Here is a 21,647-nt window from a genome sequence, read left to right as displayed (position 1 = left end):
TAGAGTAGCCTCATGCCTCAATTACACCAATAACTCTTTAATTTCTGATGATGTGAATTAAAAAGGGTATTTTATATGTTAAATCTATCTGGGTAAGCAAATTAAGTCTAGATAGTCTCGAGTATTAAGGGGTAGCATTCAAAATTTCAAACCTTTGCTTTAAAAGTAATAATCCTGCATTCATCCTTTGAGTTAATAAGCTTCAAATCAAATGGTTTCGAGACAAGATAAACGAATCCAACAATTAACACTAAGAAAAATCTTCATAAATTTCACATCAAGAGTTGCAAAATAACCCAATTTACAATAGAGTATCAAACTTATAAGAAGTATTCAATAACCATTTATAGCATTCCAAAATATAGATTAAATTTACAAACTGCTACAATAGACAGAAATCAAACAGTAATAATCAATCAAAAACCAAGAGAAACAGAACAACCATATATATTCATATAGAAAATAAAGACAGTCAATAAATTTATTGACTAACCATCACATTACACCGATAACTACATAATATAGATCATAAACTACTTTCATTTAAAGATCTTCAACATATTACAAAATAAAACCCTAACCCTAACCCAGAAATCAAGCCCTCTCACCACGAATCCTTCGGGCAAGCTGGATATCCTTGGGCATAATAGTAACCCTCTTAGCGTGAATTGCGCAGAGGTTAGTATCCTCAAACAGACCAACCAAGTACGCCTCGGCAGCCTCCTGAAGAGCGGCAACAGCAGAGCTCTGGAAACGGAGATCAGTCTTGAAATCCTGAGCAATTTCTCTGACAAGTCTCTGGAATGGAAGCTTCCTGATGAGAAGCTCAGTGCTCTTCTGGTACTTCCTGATCTCACGAAGCGCAACGGTTCCGGGTCTGAAACGGTGAGGCTTCTTCACTCCGCCGGTGGCTGGGGCTGACTTCCGGGCTGCCTTGGTGGCGAGTTGCTTCCTTGGGGCCTTTCCTCCGGTGGACTTTCTGGCGGTTTGCTTTGTTCGTGCCATTGTTGGTGATGAGAGAAAATATGAAGGATTTTAGAGAGAGAGTTGATTTAGAGAGAGAAAGTATGGATGAGAGTGAAGAATGCGGGATAGATGAGATTTCGAGGAGAAATGAGAGGTTGTTTTATAGTGAGGGGTGAAATAAGGGTGGGAGTCAGCAATGAGATCTGGACCGTTATTGAATGGGATGTTAAATCTACGGTTGAGGGTTGTTTATGAGACTTACACGGATTGTGGATCGATGACGTGGAGTACGACTTCCCGCTTTACTTTTTGGTGTAACATTTTGAATTTATGAAAAAATTTAATTGTATTTCAACGGCGGTAATTTGCCACACTTATGGTCGAGTAATGTTCATGTCGTTATTTATGTGTTTATATTGTGGATCAAACTCAAATTGATAATTTTATTCAATTTGTGTGTTTAGTTATGATCGAGGATGAAGTGGTTTGAGTTATTTATGGTACTAAGCATTTTTTAATTTGGATTAGATCAAGCAAACGGGTCGTTCGAGTTATTTCGGTTCGGGTCGCTTTCCGGTCAGCAAGTATTCTAGTTGAGTCAAGTAAATTCGGGCTTGGGTCAAATTCGGGTCAGCATTTTTGGTTGAATTCATGTCATGTCAAGTCAGGTTTGGGTCGAGTCAGTTGTGGTCGGGTCAATTCGAGTTGGGTCAGGTCGGGTCAAGTCAATTTCCAGGACTAATTTTTGGGTCAGGTCGGGTCGAGTCAATAAGTTCTAATCAGGTTAGGTTTAGGTTGAGTCGCCAAAAATAAATTAACTTAAACGATGTATGGAAAAATCCCTTTAATTTCAATAATAAGATTAATTTTTATATAATAATTAAAAACTAAAAATAAATAAATAAATAAGTCCTATCATCGGGTCATTTTGGGTCGGGTTATTTCGAGTTAGGTCATTTCATATCGTGTCGGTTCGGGTCAATCAATTCGGGTCACTTCGATTTTCGAATCAACTTTGAGTCAGGTCATTCGAGTTAGGTCATTTTCCTGTCTAGTACTCTCGGGTCGGGTTAATTTATGGTCGAGTATGTTCGAGTCGGGTCATGTTCAGGTCGTTCTCTATGTGTCGATATTGTGGATCAAGCTTAAATTTATAATTTTATTCGCTTTATGTTTTTAGTTATGATTGGGAATGAAATGGTTTGAGTCATTTATGGTACCAATTTAGTTTGGACTAGATCTGGCAAACAAGTATTCGGCTCGGGTTCGAGTTGAGTCGGGTCTATTCGAGTTTTGGTCAAATTTGGGTCAGCACTTTTGGTTGAGTTCTCATCGGGTCAAATTCGGGTTGAGTAAATTTGGGCCGGGTCAGTTTGGGTCGAGTTAGGTTCGAGTCGAGTCGCCAAAAATAAATTAACTTAAAAGATCTATGGGAAAATCACTCTTATTTCAATAATAAGAGTAATGTTTACTTCATAATAATTAAAAACTAAAGTAAATTTCTTTAAAAAAAAATTTAAAAAAATAAAATGTGTTTATATTGCCTTATCGGGTCATTTTGGGTCAGGTTATTCCAAGTCGGGCATTTCAGGTCGGGTCACTTTGGGTCATGTCGATTTGGGTCACTTCGGGTCGAGTCAACTTTGATTTTTGAATTAACTTCAAGTCAGGTCATTCAGGTTGGGTCAATTTCTTATCGGGTACATTCGGGTCATGTAAATTTATGATCGAGTATGTTCGGGTCGGGTCATGTTCAAGTCGTTTTTTATGTGTCGATATATAGAACTCAAATTGATAATTTTATTCGGTTTGTGTGTTTAGTTATGATCGGTGATGAAATGGTTTAATTAAGTCATTTATGGTACCAAGCGTATATTTAATTCGGATTATGTAACACCCCAAAATCTCCCTCTACGAAAATACCAGTATAATATGTATAATTATATCGTAGATATAGACTTGGGCATATAATCGCCGCGTGATTACGCAAGGCTACTCAAAATACTTAATTAAACAACAAAACTTGCAGCAGAAAATCAACTTTCTTTTATTAATACTTATAAAAATAGTAACATTGTTATGATTGCTAAAAAATAAAGACAAGACCAACATTCCTAAACTAAGTGAAGCAAATCCCTGGACTCCCATATGCTCATTCATGACTCCACCTGAAAATAGTCAACACTGCTTACCATTACGATAAACAGGGCGAACCAAAACAAATAAGAAATACGGATTAGCAAAATATGCTAAGTACGATAAGTGCAAGATAGTGTAAACACAATTTATTTGAAAACATGCTTTTAAAACCAATTCCAATAATTAATCCAATAAATTCAAAACTCATTATTTCAAAACCGATTCCAATGATTCAATATTCAAAATAAAAGTTAATAAAACCAATTCCTTTATTAAGAACCAATTCCTTTTAATTCAATTCCTCACCCAAGTGTGCACACCCCTCATGCTAGTCTTCTTATATTACAAGGCTATTCTTGAGGAAAGACCCGGTCATACAAAGTCCAAGGCCTTATCAATAAACCAAATCCGCATAGTGGAATTATTAACATGCTTATAAAGCATTAATAATAATAATTCAATGGTTCAATGAATCCTTTTAATATTCAATAGTTTCCAATATTATTTAAAGACGACAAGTAATCCAAACCATTCAAAACATGATTTAAAAATCAATCATTCAAATACTTTTATTAAAATAAATACTTTCAAACATAATTTATTTCAAAATCAATTTAATTCAATCACCAATCAAATCATGTAAAACATGTTACTCAAACCAATTACTTTCAAAGGTATCTAGCCACCTAAACGTACCTTGATCCTTGCTATAAAAACCACACAAAAAGAACCTCAAGAACCTTGATTGAACACACCCTACAAATAAATATAACCTTAATCAATATAAGGTTCACAAATAATTAAATTAAAACCTCTCAACTATATGTACATGAATCTTTCAACATAAATATTATTAAAAATATGATTTTATATAATTAAAACTACTCATAATAATTATTTATAAATAATAATAATAATAATAATAATAATAATAATAATAATAATAATAATAATAATTGAATAAGAGAAGAGAATAAGAAAAGATAAGAAACCAAGGAAAAGAGAAGAATTGGATTTGCGTTGGAAATAATAGGCAAAACTTGCAGAGGCTATAACTCATTTGATATAACTCCGAATTGGGTGATTCTTGAGCCTAAACTCAAGGATTTTTTAAGAGGAACAATATTTTGTGAAACGTCAATATCCCAAAACTGACCAGAAGTGCACGAAAATTGGCTTCAAGATAAACGGGATGATTTGTGTAAAAAGAGGAGAAGAAAAGTAGATAATTGGTGTGAATAAGTGGAAAAAATTAAGGGTCTATTTATAGTGTTGAGGGTGTAGAAAGGATAGAGCTTAAGGTGGAATGATATTAGAATAAGAACATGATAAGTTTAAGTTTGTTGAATGAATTTGAGTAACATTTGGTCTAGATTAGTTGGTTGGTTAAAAGATAAGAAAAATTAGATGGATACACATATGGTTGGGAGAAGGAAGATAGGAACAAAATGAGATAGAGAATTAGAGGTTAAGTTAAATAGTTATTAACAAACTAAAGTGATAAAATCACTCTTAAAAACATGATAAGCTCACGTTCACAAAAAAAATTCTGAAAATAATTGAATAAATAAATATTTTAGATAATATCAAAAGTAGTTAAATACATAATGTATATTAGATATTTCTATTGAAATAGTTAGTATAATAAAGTATGGACCGACCTTAAAAAAAATATAATTAAACCTATATTATTAATTTAGAAATCCGAAAATAATTAATTATTCAAATGATTAAATACTTATATTTGACGCCAAAATTCAAATATTATTTTCGCTCCAAATATTGAATTTACTAAAATACCCTTTTTATAAAATAATGCTTGATTAATTAATTAGAAAATACGTATGAAAATATGGGGTATTACATATTACATCTGGCAAACGGGTCGTTTAGGTTATTTCTGGTCGGGTCGCTTTCGATCTACAAGTATTCGGGTCGAGTCGGGTCAATTTGGGTATTCAGGTTTCGATCGAATTCAGGTTAGCACTTTGGGTTGAGTTCGCATTGGGTCAAGTTAGAGTCGAGTCAGTTTAGGTCGGGTCAGTTCGGGTTAGGTCAAATCGGGTCGAGTCAATTTTCTAGACTAATTTTTGGGTCAGGTTGATTCGGGTTGAGCAATTCGAGTCAGGTCAAGTTCGAGTCGAGTCACCAAAATAAATTAACTTAAAAATTATATCCCTCTTAGTTTAATAATAAGAGTAATTTAGTATTTTTTAATTAATAATTATAAACTAAAGTAAATTTCTTTTAAAAAAATAAATAAATAAAATGTTAGTATGTATCACCCTATCGGATCATTATGGATCGGGTTATTTCGAGTTGGGTCATTCAAATCGGGTCACTTCGAATCGGGTCAACTTCGAGTCAGGTCATTTAGGTCGGGTTAATTTTGTGTCGGGTACGTTCGGGTCAGGTTAATTTATGGTCGATTATGTTCGGGACGGGTCATGTCAAATCATTCTTTATGTGTCGATATTGTGGATCAAGCTCACATTGATAATTTTATTCGATTTGTGTGTTTAGTTATAATCAGGGATGAAATGGATTGGGTCATTTATGGTTCAAAACATTTTTTAGTTTGGATTAGATTTGGCAAACGGGTCATTTGGGATATTTTGGGTCGGGTCACTTTTGGGTCAACAAGTATTTGGGTCGAGCTCGAGTCGAGTCGGGTCAGGTCAATTTGGGTTTCAGTTCAAATTCGGGTCAACACTTTTGGTTGAGTTCGCGGCAGGTCAAGTACGGGTCGAATCAATTTGGGTCGAGTAAGTTTGGGTAGAGTCAATTTTCAGTACTAAGGGCCTATTCACTTTAGCTTAAGTTCAGTTAAGTTCAGCTCCTAATTTCATTCTGTCATTAAATATTCATTTCAGCTCAATTCAGTTTTGTTTAATTCAGTTCAACTACAATCAGTTAAGTTCAGTTTAGGTCATTTAAGTAAATGTGAATATGTTTAATCTTTGGGTAAAGTTCGGGTTGGGTTTGTGTAACACCCCAATAATTCTCTCTTAAAAACCTGTGAATAACCTGAACAATTTCAAGAGAATTACTGACGTGTTACCGCCACGTGTTCAAACGTTAAGGCTTTTTCAGAAAATAGTAGCGGAAAAACTAAAATAAATAGGAAAATTTGTCAAAAATAACACCACCTTTGGCCGGTCTTCCCGTAATAGCACCACCTTTTGATTATTCCAGAATAACACCACCTTTCACATGTATTTGCCAAAAATGAAACAAAAAACTGGTAACCTATTTTACAGGTAACCCTGGGACACGTGTTCTAGTTTGATTGGTTAACTTATTTATTTTTATTTTTAATTTTGAAAAAACTTAAAAAAAAAAACAAAAAAATTAAAAAAAAAAAATTAAACCCCTTCCCACATTCCCAGCCCCCTGCCCACCGACATCCACCACCCCCACCAGCCCCATCCACCTTCCCCGTTTCCGATTTCGAGCTCCTCCCTTCCTCGTTCGCGATTTCAGCCCCCACCTCTCCTCCCCATAGCAGATTTAATCCCCCCTCCCTTCATCGTCCCCAATTTCGAGCCCTTCCCCTTTACAAAACCAACATTTTCGACTGTTTATGGTTTCGGGGAAGGAGATAGGTGGTAGGGGCCGGAAATTGGGAAGGGAAAGGGAGGGGGTATCAAAAATGGAGAAGAGATGGGTAGGGGCATCGAAAATTGGGAAGGGAAGGGGGCTAGAAACGATGACGGGAAAGCGGTGGTGGGTTGTTTAAGGACGGGGAATGGGTGGAGGGAGGGGGAAGGCCGGGGAGGTCGATCGGCGGCGAGGATGGGGAGGGGGAAGGGCGGCGGCAAGGATGGGGAAGGGGAAGGGCGGCGGCAAGGATGGGGAAGGGGAAGGGCGGCGACGAGGGTGGGTAGGGGGTGGGGGCTGGGCAGCGGGGGCTAGGTGGTGGTTTTGTTTTTTTTTTTTTTTATTATTTTAACTTTGTTATTTAATTAATTAGGTTTTTTTTTAAAAAAATTATATAAAAAAATTGATCAATGACATTGTGACACGTGTCACAGGTAACCTGTAAAATAGGTTATCAACCGGTTTTGTTTCATTTTTGGCAAATACATGTGAAAGGTGGTGTTATTCTGGAATAATCAAAAGGTGGTGCTATTACGGGAAGACCGGCCAAAGGTGGTGTTATTTTTGACAAATTTTCCAAATAAATATATATAAGTTTCAAACCAATAACCAAAACCAAATTAAATCTTACAATTTGGAACCCTTAAGGCCCTTATTCAAAACTGAAACCAATAGAAATTGTATGAAAGCAAAGTTGAGTTTAAATAACTTTAAATGTAAATAGTAAATAAAATAAGAAAGTAACCAACTCTCCACTCAAGATCCCACCATCTAGAAATAGATGCTGCATGTGTAAGAACCTGTGGTATATCTGCTCCCCAATATTACAAGTGTAAAAATTGGATTGTCACAGGGTCATTGAAAGGCGAAGGCCATGACCAAAGAAAGACACACATAAAAGCACGCAATCAGCAAAGTTGAGTACATACAAGCTGCGAAATAAATTAAGAAAATACCTAACATGCTACTAAAAATCAAGCATAAGCACCATTAAATACAGACTCAACACATGACCAATTATCAAATTTATTAAGACTTCACTAGTTGATATTAACTAACTCATTTATTTATTTCATTGGATTTAGCAATAGACAAGGTTGTCCAACCTATGTCCCATTTGGAACATCAATAAAATAAAAACCCCATACCTTCTTTCGGAAACATCAATAAACATCCAACGACCACGGGCGTGACTCCGTGACTGTAGTTAGTATGAGATCTCACCTAACTCCTAGTTTTTTTTAAAAAATAATATTTGAAATAGGAGACTTGTAGATCAAACGACCTCGATAAAAGTACACGGCTAATACCCCGTGTACCCCAACCCATAATTGTCATTACTCCAGATGTGCACCAATCCAGAGTTTTATTGCTCATCCATCTTGCACTTTACGTGATTTACAGGTTTAGACTTGGTGATGACTCATATACATTACAATACAAACATTCCAAACACAATTCAATCAAACAAGGCAATTCCCAATTTAAATTCTTGATTTATTAGTGACAAACAACATTTATTATTTATTCCTTTATTACCTCGGTGTATAAACACCTTGAGCGCATAAGGCACCCCAAAACCTTAACCTCGTCTTATAAGACTTGAATTCCTCCTTTACTCATCCTGTTTGCATAATCATGAATGAGTAATAATTTAATCTTTACACCAATCACATACCTTTGCCTCTAAGCGCACCTTGCATAATTAGAGCACAAATAATACTTGCATTATAAACTAGTGCACATCATTTGAAATTCACAATGTATAACCAAACAATTTAACCCAGTCGATCCTATACATGATACTAAGTTCTCGATCCGTCCTTAAACATGCACCTACAAGCAAGGTTTCGTAACTTGTACGTACCTTGTGTAAACAATCCGGTTGACCACTTTAAAACTAGAAGTCGCCTTCTACAAAGTCCTCTCCTAAACCAAACAATGAGAAATAAATCAATACCCAAACAAATAAATTTGCAGCAATACTAAACTACTTTAAAACCTCTTAAATCATCAAAATAAAGCCTTTAAATTGTCCCCAATAGTCAAAGTTAATAATATAACATCCCAACTATAAGTTTATATGTTAAAATTATGAAAATATAGTGTTTAATATCAAATTACAGCAACTTTATAAGTAAGTAAATAAATCTGAAAATTTGGTTTAAGTATATAAAATAACCCTATAAGCATAATTACTAGAAATAATCCTTATATAGCAAGTTAGTGTGTTAAAAACCCAAAAATATATCAATTCAATGTAATTAGAGGCTTCAAAATAAAAAGTATGAAATTTGAAAATTATTTTTAAGGTTATAATTTAAAGTTCAAAGCTTTTTAATCATAAAATACCGACAATAATTATTTTGTAGGCTTAGAATCATAAAAACATGAAATTATCATAACTTGCTCATAAAAATCGAAACTTTAATAATCTGAAAATTTATATATGATCAAAATAATTATACTTTAACAAAATTTAAACATAGTATAATTAGATAACTTGATTAGCACGTTTTCAAGCCTTAAAACATGAAAAATCAATGTTTAGACCCTAAATTATACAACATATATAATCTGAAATTTTATATAATAATTTAAACATGCTAAAACTCATAAATTTATAATCTTTTATAAATTAAACATACTATCAAAGCCTAATAACAATAATTTAGAATTGAAATCAAATAAAATTTGAAGCTTTAAATCAAAATTACAAAATAAAAGAAGTGAGAAAAAGGGAGGAAGAAGGGCGGCTACTACAAAGGGGGCTGCTGCTAGTGGCCGGAGGTGCGGCGGTGGGGGCAGCGATTGTGCACCGGTGGTGAAAGGGCGTCGGTGGCCTTGAGGGTTTTTTTTTCCCTCTTGGTTTCACGTAAAATAGAGGAAAAAGAGATGTGAGGTTTTTTTTTTTCTCTTTGTGTTTCACGTGAAAGAGAGGAAGAGAGGTGAGGGTTTTTGTATTTTTATTTGGGCTTTAGTTTCCTAATTTCATCAGGAGTAGGAATTGTATGGTTTGGGCTCGAGTAGAATTTAAGCATTGGACTACTAACTTAAAAAGACTTATAATTTAAATTATAACTTAATAGTTAATTTTATTACTTTTACATCAAAATAATTCATACTATAAAATTAAAATTAAAATATTGTAAAAATAATAAATAATTATATTAGAAAAATACGGGGGATTACAGTTTGTTTGGGTAGGGTCAATTCGAGTCTTGTCAGGTTCAGGTCGAGTCGCCAAATATAAATTAACTTAAAAAATCTATGGGAAAATCATTCTTATTTTAATAATAAGACTAATTTTTATATAATAATAATAATTCAAAGCTAAAGTTAATTTCTTTTAAAAAAAAAATCAAATGTGACTACCTATCGCCTTATCAGGTCATTTTGGGTTGGGTTATTTCGTGTCGGGTCATATAGTATCGGGTCACTTCGGGTTGTGTCAGTTCGGGTTAATCAATTTGGGTCAGAACGGGATGGGTCAACTTCGATTTTTGAATCAACTTCAAGTTTGGTCATTTCGGGTGGGGTCAATTTTGTATAGAGTACGTTCTTTACTTAGCTTAAAAAAAATGAAAAAACTAACCTTTTGCTTTACTTTGTTATCCTCAGAAGTTTGCTCAGTTTGTCATCATCAAAAGGGGGGAAAGGGTTGACCCTTATGAGTTTTGATGATGATGGTTGTGAATTTGTGATTGAGCAAACTTCCATCTAATAAGGATTTTCTAGTGTTGTGATATTTGCAGGTTTAGTAGACTTTAGGAGTTGAAGTAGGAACTGAAGCAGATGAATTTTAGAAGGTCCAGGATGATTAGTAAAGACAGAAGAAGAGTTCCAGAAATGGAACTTAAAGGAGTTTCCTAACAAGAACTTCGCAACGGGTTGTAACGACTTGGTTCCGGTGTAATGCTGGGGCAAACCTCAACAACCAAGGATCAGAGCAAGCTCAAGATATCATCCGAAAAAGATGGACTTCATAACTTAGGTTGTATAAAGAAAGTTTGTTTTTCTAGGATGATGTAAATATATCTAGTTGTTATGCATGAAACTTATTAGAAATCAGATAGAGCTTGGCAAACTAAGTAATTCGTAGAAGATAAGCTTAGGTTTAAGAAAAAGTATTTTATTTGATTTTACCTTTTAAAATATGATTTACTCGGTTTGATCTTTTTTCATAAAAAATTATCTTTTAAATAAAATGAATATGATTAGAAAAAGGTTTTCCTAAAAACGAAATTAAAATGATAAGAATGAATTTCCGTTTGAACTTATCATTTTGCTAAACCCAACTTTATGAGCTGAGGGACCTATATAAATATAGAAGTAATGCAGCGAAGTAAAATGAGAGCTTTAAGCGTGAAATTCACTTAGTACTTAAGAGTAAGTTTGCCAAAGGTTTAAGCTTTATCATTTTGATTTCGGTTTTCATGTGTAGCTTTCCATTTATATATTAGAGTGAGTCTTTCACTACTAGAAAATAGGCCATTTCTGACTGAACTTTTCCGTCGGAAACACCCTTAAATCCGTCGAAAATGGCGATTTTGACGGAATTCCGTCGGAAATGGTTGTCGGAAACGGGGTTGTAGGAAAAACCACTATTTCCAACGGATTTTTCCCTCGAAAAAGGGTTTTCAAGTGCCAGAAAAATCCATCGCAAACTCCGACGGATTCACTTCCGTTGGAAAGTTACGACGGAATTTCCGTTGGAAAATTCTTAAACGAAATTAAAAAAAACACCGCGCCACCACCGACACGACGTATCCCCGCCTCCAACCACCACAACCCATTACCCTAACCACCACCACCCGAACCTAAAAAAAAAAAATTGCACCGACTTAACCCACCACCACCCACCACTTGAACCCACCCCACTTAACCAAACCCACCACCCAAACCCACCCCACTTAACCCTAACCAATCCAGATCTGCAGCAACGAACCACCCAAAAATAAACCTAAAAATTAACACAAACCTAAAGAAAAAATCACAACCACAACCACAACAGCCGAAACCACCAATACAACCAAATCCGGCCGTATTACCCATCCTAAAACCACCACCACCGCCAAAAAAAAATACAACCAAAAAAGAAAAAAAAAAAAAAAGAAAACATACCTTAACAACCGAAACTTCGAATTTTAAGCCGAATTTGGTTTAATACACCTAAATTCGACCCTGAAACCTCTAGATCTAGAGATTTCATGGTCGAATTTGACCATATAAACCGTTAATATGAATGAAAGAGAACCATTGGCGACCGTGAGAACCATTATCTTGAGCAAAAAAGTTCAGTTCGAATTGAGAAAGAGAATGAGGAAAGAAGAGGAGGAAAAATAGAAAAGATAATGGGAGAAAGGAGACCGTGAGAACTGAGGAAAGAAGAGGGAGGAGGAAGAGAGGAGAGGAGAGGAGAGATAAATAGAGGAGAGGCAAAGAGAGAATAGAGGTGAGAGAAAGAAAATTCATAATTTAAAGGGGGAGGGGGCGCCGTTTTTAATTAGGGTTTGGGGTTTTTTTTTTTTAAAAAAATAACTTAAATTCCGTCGGTAGCTATATCCGTCGGAAAATATAACAGTTGCGACGGATTTTCCGTCGAAAGTACAAAATTTTCCGATGGATTACAATTCCGTCAGAAAATTCCGGCGGATTTTCGACAGAAATAAAATCTGTCGGAAATTTCGTACTTTCCGACGGATTTTAGTGTCCGTCGGAACTGTTCCGTCGGAAATGACCTATTTTCTAGTAGTGTTTGTGTTGTAATTGGTTTTTGGGGAGTTTGTGAATTCTTGATAATTCACACTTGAGTGGAGGAGTGTGTCTTCTCTAAAATTCAAGTGATAGCAGTGAAAGCACATAGAGTGAGCTTTAGGTGTGAAGCAGAGTATAGGCACTTGAGTAGTGCTGAAAGAACCTGAGTGGGTCTCAGGTTGGGTAGGATATGTAGGTTCCTATAAGGTAGCAAGTGTTCTTGGTGGAACTTGTGAGAAAGGTTTGTAATAATAGGTTGTACTAGGAGAGTTGCCTATTATAGTGGAGTTTGCTTGAAAGTCCCGAGAAGGGCCGAGGTTTTACTTCCAGTTAGGCTCTGGAAGGTTTCCTCGTAAAATCTTGTTGTATTTTTTAAGTTTCTTTTATGTTTTGTTTTTAATTTCTGCTTAAGTTTCATAATTGTAACCTACTATTATTCACCCCCTTCTCGTAGTAGTTCATCTAAACTAACAATTGGTATTAGAGCAGGTTCTCAAGAAAATATAAGCAACCTTGTAGAGCAAGTTCCCAGAGAGATGAATGCACACGAGAAACTTGAAGAAGCGTACTCGACCCAAAGACCACCAATGTTCAATGGCAAGTTCTATTCCTACTGGAAGAATAGAATGGAAATATTCATCAAAGCTGAAAACTATAAAGTATGGAGAGTCATTGAAAGTGGTGACTTCGAGGTAACAAAAACCAATGCGAACAAAGAGGTAATTCCTAAACCACTATCTGAATTTGAAAAAGAGGATAATGAAAATATGAGCTAAATGCTCAAGCAGTGTAAATCTTGTATTGTAGACTAGGACCTCATGAGCATAACAGAATCATGGGTTGTAAGTCCGCAAAGCAGATTTGGTTTTTACTTCAAATAACACATGGATGAAGTTAAACGTTCTAAAATTGACTTACTAATGTCAAAATATGAAAGATTTGAAATGCTACATAAGGAATCCATTCAGGATATGTTCACAAGATTTACTGACATTATTAATGACACTACTACAAAAATAAGCAGAGAGACCCGTCCAAAAATGCCTGAGAGACCGCTTTTGGACGGGTCTCTATCTCAGGGGTCTGTTTGATAAAGAGACCCCATCATAAGGGGGGTCTGTTTGTTAGAACAAACAGATCCGTTGCTGGAGATAGGCGGTTTGTTCTATAACCTATAAGGAGATAATTTTAAAAGGGAAAGAGACCCGTTATATGAAATCTATGGTCTGTTTAGTGATATTAAACAAACCTGGTACCTTACACAACAGGTCTGTTAAATCTTTAATTTAACAAAAAAAAATTGATTTTTGAAATTTGAATGTCACGCACTATTAAAATAGGCGGAGTTGAGCAAAAATCAATAAAAAAAAAAATAAGCATAAAAACAAAATAACAAAAAAAAAATGATATTGAAATTAAGCAAAATAGAGTTACAACACAGCAATGTACTACTTGAGCAATAGTGTGAAGAATAATAAAAAAAAAATGTTACATTAGTCTCATTGTAATTCTCTAATCTCTAATTACAATAAAATTCAATAATGAACTTTGACCTGGGTATATGCACCGACCTCCTTTCTTTCCTTTTTCTTGTGAAGATTGAAGACTGAAAATGAACACTGCCAATAAGAAAAAATAAAAATAAAACAAAGGCAGAAAAGAAATAAGTTAAATTCAAGAAATTAGGAACAAGGGATGAAATCAAGTACCTCAAAATTCAAGAAAAAATTGGACTCCGGCAAATCGATGAGTTATGTAGAGAATAGCAGCAAATTTAGATGCATGCCCAGTTCAATTTTCGGACTTGATTTTCAGCGAATTTAAGCAACAAACGTAAGAGAGTAGTTGCGCTTCAACCTATAATCACAAATGGTGTATAAATCGAAGAACAATAAGGGGTAATAAACCAAACTCCAAAAAAATATACTAATAAACCCTGATTAATTTCGCACAAAAACCAAGATTATTGAATTTTTTTGCTCTAAAAAACGATCGTTATGCAAAAAAATACTCCATAAATTCAACTGATATGACATAATTACACAAAAATGTGAAACAACCCAAATTTAAAAATTACCTAAGAAGATTAAACATAAATCAAATTCATCTTAAACGAAAATCTCCTGCTTACCAAAGATGTAGCGATGCAAATCTTCAAACAATACCAATTTAAGCATCAACTCGACACTGTCGCATCCCCGGCAAAGTGAGGGGGCGATTTCTCCTTTGGCGTTGTGGGCGTCGCTCGAAGTGCGCCTACGTTAAAAGCATGTGGTGAATATGCTTGGCACTCATAGGAAGTGGGAATTGACATAATACGATTAGGGACAAATAAAGTAGGGAGCCGCCAACAAGTTTTTAAGGAACTTGTAAACCGTTCACGGATCATAAAAGGCAACCACGATAAAGGGACAACGAAGGCAACAACGATTGACCCGTGAAGGTTACACCTCATTCATAATCCATGAGATTACTAACTCCATATGGTTCGGAACCACGAAAGGAGGATCGGGGATGATGGTTGCGAAGTGAGTCATGGAGTCACATTCGCCCGTATTGGCCTCTACTCGATTCTTATATTGAAAAGCATTCCTGTGATCTCAAAGGCAAACAAACAATAATTCAATTTGCTCCAAACTATTATTCAACTAAATTGGTTTAATATTAATGCACACATAATTCTAAAATATTGGTGATCACTTCAATTAATAATAAGATTAAAAGGATCCTAAACCGGTTGTCCAAATTATCTTATTAGGCGTGATTTTCAATTACATATTCCCTTTAACATGCAATATGGTGATCATAAATATAATAAAATAACATTAATATTAAAACCAAATTAATCACAATTCCAACAACATAAAATCGTTAGAAAAATAATAAAAATAAAAGGAGCATGACCCTTACTTTGATTCTGTTTGTTTGCAACTACAAAATAATAAACGAGTTAGTAACTTCAAGGAAATAATAAAACAATAACTAAATTAAATTAAATAAAATAAAGTTGATTTTGGGGCCAAACCCTCAAACAGTTCTACCTTTCACGCCTTGGTTTAAGGACGGAACCTCGAGTAAAATATGGACTCCTTTGAGTGCTTGAAGAAGGAATTTTGAAGTGAAGAGGGTAGGCTAGTGTTTAGGTTAATAACATAGAAGAGAGAAAATAAAATAATAAAATTACTCCGTGCCCCGTACATCAGAAATGAGGGGGTATTTATAGGGAAAATGTGCTGAGGGAGCACACGGAACCCTAAAATGATAAAAACCCTAAAAACGTATCCCGTGACACGGTCAGACTGTACCGTGACACGGGAAGATCTACCGTCAGACGGTACACTTTCCCGTGACACGGTACACTTTTGGAGTGACGCGAGAAATTTTCAGAAAACGGGATGAAAAACGCGTTAAGGGTTTACGCGGAAAGGACACGGAATGTCCCGTGTCACGGCAGACCTCCCGTGTCACGGGAAGTCCCACCGTCAGACGGGAAGGATTCCCGTGACACGGTGGCAGTCTGCCGTGGCGCGGGAATTTCCAGTCCATTTTCCGTCTAAATACATTTTTAACCCTAATTTCCTTCGGCTTTTTAAGTGCCGATTGATAATTTCGGGCCTTTTCTGACTTTTATTATTCGGGCTAAAATTAAAATAAAAATAAATAAAAGGTTTGGGCCAAAAATAAATAATAAGACAATAAAAAAAAAGGTTTGGGCTTAAAATTAATTAATAAGTTTGGGCTGAAATTAAAACTATGCCTTTACCAAACATCAAGACTAATCCATGGACCATTCAAAAATATGAATTTAATAAAATACGATTTTTTAAGCACTCTCGGGATTAAATACTAAACCCGACCAATAGTGGCGGTGAAAGGTTATTTATCATCGGGTTTGGTTTTGGGGAGACATTTTTAGGTGTTTACAGGCGTTAAGGAGGAAGCAACGCTAATGTTGAGGACGGAAGAGATAAGCGACATCGACGTTAAGGAAGAGATAAGCGACATCGACGTTAAGGAGGTGGTGGTAGCGGCGTTTTTGCTCTGGGAAAGGAGATAAGAGGATTGAAAAGGAAAGAGAAAGAGAAAGAGAAAGAGAAAGAGAAAGACAAAACGGCGTGAATGGTGTGGTAAAGCTGGGGAAATAAGAAGAGAAAGGGGTAGGGTTTTGTTGTTTAAGTGGTGGGCCCTTGCTCACATAAGAGAGCCGTTAAGTTTAACTAGGGGTCTCTTAGTTTTCTCTCTTCATCTATCTCGAATTATTGGTGGGGCCTTTGATATGTTAGAGACCCGTTATCTCTAATATTGGTTCCTTTATATTAAACAGACCCGTTGTATTAACTAACGGGCCTTTTATTGTAGGTTCTTTTGCCCATTTTTGTAGTAGTGTGAGTTAGAATCGTTAGCCAACTTTTATATCAATATGTCATCATATGTTAACTTTTACACCAGTATGTCGTCGTTGGTTAACTTTTATACCAATTTGTCACAAATTGCTAACTTTTACACCAATTTGTCGCCGGCAATAATTTTTACACCAATACGTCACAAAGGTGCTAACTTTTATACTACTATGACTAATTAGCCCAACAAATTCAAGAATATCTCACATTAAAAAAAAAAATTAAAAAGAGAAAAAAAAATAAAAGATGAAGCCAAACACCTTGTCATTCTCGTCGGTATTATAAAGTTTGACTTGAGGTTTTTTTTTTTAAATGTTGTGTCCGATCTCGATCAAAGACTCCAAAATCGTGACCGTGACCTATCTCGAAGGGGCAATTTGTAGACACATAAAATTTATATAAGTGCTACATTGGATAAAATATAGGTTAAAAGTTAAAGTATTGACCCATGTTTGATTATTTGACTATATATTAATTATTTTGGGTGGTTTCAAATAAAATAAATAAATATTTGGGTGAAATTAAGTAAATTAGCTCATTTTAATTAAATTGTTTATTTAATAGTAAAAAACTATGAAAATGGGTTAAGCCCAACTCCAATGTATATCAAACCCTAAACCTAGGAGTCACTTACTTTATAAATAAAGCTCTCTATATTTCATTTAGAGAGAGGAGGAAAGAAGGAGAATCAAAATACAGAGAAAGCCAATCAAATATTCTAATCTCCAGAGAAAACCTCTCATCAAAGTGTCATTCTACGTACTCTACAAGATCACCGATGGAAAGAGATCAAGCCTCGACGACCCTCAACACAGAGAAAGGAAGAACTTCAAAACATCAAGCGCATCATCCTTTACATCAAATAGTTTTAGATCAAGATTAAATCTTGTAGGGAACATTTCAAGCATCCAAAACTTGAATCCCACTGTGATCATACACTTAAACATGGTGGCGTCCAAAGAGAAGAAAGCTAGAGAGTAAAAGAGTCGCCAACAAGTTTTAGAAATATATAAACTGTTCACAGGGTGAAGCTTACACCCCTTCACGATCCGTGAGATCGCTAACTCCATAGTGGATGGAACCATAATTGGATATTCGGGGATGAATGTACAAATCCAACCTAAAAGAGATTAAACCTGCCCTAAAAATAGGCATCTACTTTATTCTTATCATATTTATGTGCGCTTTATGACTAACATACAATCAATATATTAACCCTAACCTGTTTACTCTACATTGGTTGAATATTAATGCACACACAAAACTATTATTGGCGATCACTTGAATTATCATCATATTAGCCTAAACAAGATAATTAATTATCTTATTAAGCGTGGTTACAAGTGCAAATTTCCTTTAAACATGCATAAAAGGCGTGATCAAACAATAAAAACAATAATATCAAGCGACATTATATAATAACAATAATGATCATATCAATTATCATAACAACCATGTTAACAACAAAACATAATATTAATAGCAAGATCCTAGAAATGATACTAACAGGATTAATGACAAATCCCAGCGTGTCACTAAACAATAGAAAGAAGATAGGAAGCGATCTAAACATGATACTAGAAACATACATGATATTAGAAATCTTAGTTATTTATTACCCTAAACATGATATTAGGAATCATAAAGACTAACATGATATTAGGAATCATAAAGACTAACATGATATTAGGAATAAAAATAATATAAACATGCTTTCTAAACCAAAAGAACAATTAAATTACTTACTTGGATGCCTCGTATCTTTTCTAATAACAAAATACCTATAGACACCCATTTGTGTCGCCCCAAAACCAAACCCGGTGATGAGTACCTTTCACGTCGAATCATAATTGAATGAAGCGAAAGTGTGGAAAGTCTAGTGTTGCGGAAAATTTTATTTTCTTTTCTCTTCTCTCTGTTTTGAAAACTTATCTTAAGAAAACAGCCAATCCAGTTTTTTTGGTCCATGATATGGGTCCAATAGTAGTGTAGTTGGATGGGGCTTGCAAAGACCTTTCCAACGATATATTATAAGCCCAATTCCGATGAATATTGAGGAAGTTATGGCCAATTTACTAAACTGGGCCCGGTTTGAGCTTTATATACGGCCCAATTATCAAGGGGAGGGCCTAATATCATTTATCATTCCTATTTCCTAATGCAATTAGGAATGGTTTTAGTCTTCTAGAATCTTCTAGAAGGTTCTTTTCATTCCTAATTCAATTAGCATTGATAAATTGACTTTTCAGAGTTTTAATCAAAATCAAATAGCATTTTCGAGGAAATTATATGATTTTATCCTCCAGTACGACAAACTTATCTGATTTTCGAAAACGCGTTAAATTTAACCTTGGCGTCTGACCCCGGGCCTTGGCGCCTGGAACCAGGCCTGGGGCCTGGCGCCAGCTAGCTAGGGTTGGCGCCAGCTCTGTTTTTTATGCGTCAGACTCTGTTTTGTTTAATTTATCTTTTTGGCTGATTTTCTCTATAAATATCGTATTAAAAACTCCGTTTTCATTCACCTACAATCAGTTTTCATTCGCAATCATTAATTCTCTAATTCTCTCTTAATCATTCACCAATTCTCATGATCTACAATCAGTTTTAATTAGCATTCATTCATCGATCTTCTTTAAACTTTGTTTTCATATACAAAATTCCGCATTCACAAGATCTAGAAACACCTAGCCATATTCGAAGTTGCCTTCGCCCTAGACGTGAAAGGTTTAATTTCTGAGGGTTTGGTCCCAAATCTCTCTTTCAATTATTTAATTTAATTGTTTTGTTTATTATTTTCCTTGAAGTTACTAACGTGTGTATTTTGTTATTAGAAAGAGGTACGAAGCATCAAAGTAAGTACTTTAATTGATTAATTGATATTATGATGTAGAAATCATGTTTACATTGTTATTATGATATTCCTAGTATCATGTCTAGGGTAATTTTAATATTAAATATGATTGCCATGATGCCTTTTATTCTCTTCCTAATATTTATGATTGTTAGTATCATGTTAGGGTTAAAGATTTGATTTTTATTGCTTAGTGACATGCTAGGGTTTGTTATTAATCTTGTTAGTATCATGCCTAGGATCTTGCTATTTTTATTATGCTTTAATATTAACATGAACATGATTATGATTATAATTGTTATAATTTATGAATATTATGAATATTATTATTAATATGATGATTATTTTATTTTATGATTATTATCATGATTATTTCAATTATAATTTATTTTTATGATGATATATTTATTGTTATGATTATTATGTTGCTTGATACATTATTTATTTTTATTGCTTGATCACGCCTTTATTGCATATTTAAAGGGAATTGGTACTTGTAATCACGCTTAATGAGATATTAATAATCTTGTTAGGGTTAATTTGATTATAATTTCAAGTGATCGCCAATAATAGTTTATTTGTGCATTAAATTCAACCAACATAGATAAACAAGTTTAGGGTAACCTATTGATTGCATGTTAATTAAAAAGCGCACATGAATACGATCAGAATAAAGTAGAGGCCTATTATTAGGGCAGGTTCAATCTCTTTTAGGTTGGATTTGTACCTTCATCCCCGAACCCTTATTTGGTTCTAGACCTTATGGAGTTGACGATCTCTTGGATCGTTAAGGGGTGTAACCTTCATCCTATGAACGGTTTACAAGTTCCTAAAACTTGTTGGCGACTCTTTTGCTCTATCTTCTTCCCTTTTGGACGCCACCGTACTTTAGTGTATGATCACAGTGGGGTTCAAGCTAGTGGGATTAAAGCTTGGCGACTCCACTGGGGAGGATTTCTATTTTAATTCCTGAATTTGTTTCGGCAATGATTTAGAATGAGTGGATGAGACTCGAAAAATTCTAAGTATTTCATGTGCGTAATTTTGATTAACATTATTGTCATATGCATAAAAAAGATCTCATTGGAAAGACCATCCGTAATGAGTTAAAAACATAGGATTTTACACGTAGGAAATTTGAGAAATATCTTTCACAACTAGAACTGAAATAACACCGCGCGAAACTGGAAAATTTTATCGAGCACAGAAAGCTGCTGAGGCATGTGGGAAGTAGCGTCAGGGGCCAGAGCTTGGCTCCAGTGTTTTAGTTGTAGCGCCAGACGCCAGTATTGGCGCCAGGCGCTACAGTTAAAATCTGGTGCCAGTCTCTGATTGCTAGCGCCAATTTCCCCCAATACCGAGCCAGAAATATGCGTTCTAATTTCGACCGGTTTTTCGTATTGTTTGCTCGATCTTACTTCCTGATTGAATTTTTTCTCACTTTTCTGAAACCCATATGTGTTCTACATATGGACATAACCCTATGGGAATTCATGCTCAATCTACCTGATTGAACGCTCCGTGCAACAAAGGGTACATCCGAGATGTTGAATTCACCAAACCATGGAAGCGAGTTTTTTCTAAAACTCGCGGTGTCCCATCCACTCGCGCCAACCCTTCACGGTTAGGCTTCCGCGCGGTGCATCCGGACAATTAACCATGTTCCCTCTTTGACTAATCCATATCCCGAACTTTAGAGAACTAGAGCCATGGTTAGGTTGCGAACTCATTGCATCATATTGTGCCTACTTGACTAGGTGTGCATTATTTGTTGTTGTAGACACCTAAAAATGTCTCCCCAAAACCAAACCCGTTGATGAACACCTTTCAACGCCATTATTGGTCGAGTTGAGTATTTAATCTTTGGAGTGCTTAAATCCATGTTCTATCCAAAATATTTCATGAACCAATCCAATTTCTAGCTCATTTCCCTA

The 21,647-nt window shown here is 35.1% G+C and overlaps 1 protein-coding gene across 1 annotated transcript; it reads right to left on the bottom strand.

The window, feature by feature from the left end:
- Window positions 1–429: 429 nt before the first annotated feature.
- On the bottom strand, window positions 430–1,086 carry LOC145627159 (histone H3.2). The gene has a single exon (XM_081679558.1). It carries the CDS (start codon window positions 1,003–1,005, stop codon window positions 595–597), a length of 411 nt encoding a protein of 136 aa, XP_081535684.1. The 5' UTR covers window positions 1,006–1,086; the 3' UTR covers window positions 430–594.
- Between the last annotated feature and the right edge of the window lie 20,561 nt (window positions 1,087–21,647).

Source organism: Chenopodium album, chromosome 4 (assembly GCF_948465745.1).
Source record: "Chenopodium album chromosome 4, dcCheAlbu1.1, whole genome shotgun sequence".
NCBI classification, from domain to species: domain Eukaryota; kingdom Viridiplantae; phylum Streptophyta; class Magnoliopsida; order Caryophyllales; family Amaranthaceae; genus Chenopodium; species Chenopodium album.
Note: the sequence above shows the minus strand (reverse complement) of the source record. Positions and strands in the feature narration are given on the sequence as shown.

Bases quoted from the DNA above. Each gene is read 5' to 3' on its own strand.
- LOC145627159 (XM_081679558.1), bottom strand. From the start codon at position 1,005: ATGGCACGAACAAAGCAAACCGCCAGAAAGTCCACCGGAGGAAAGGCC.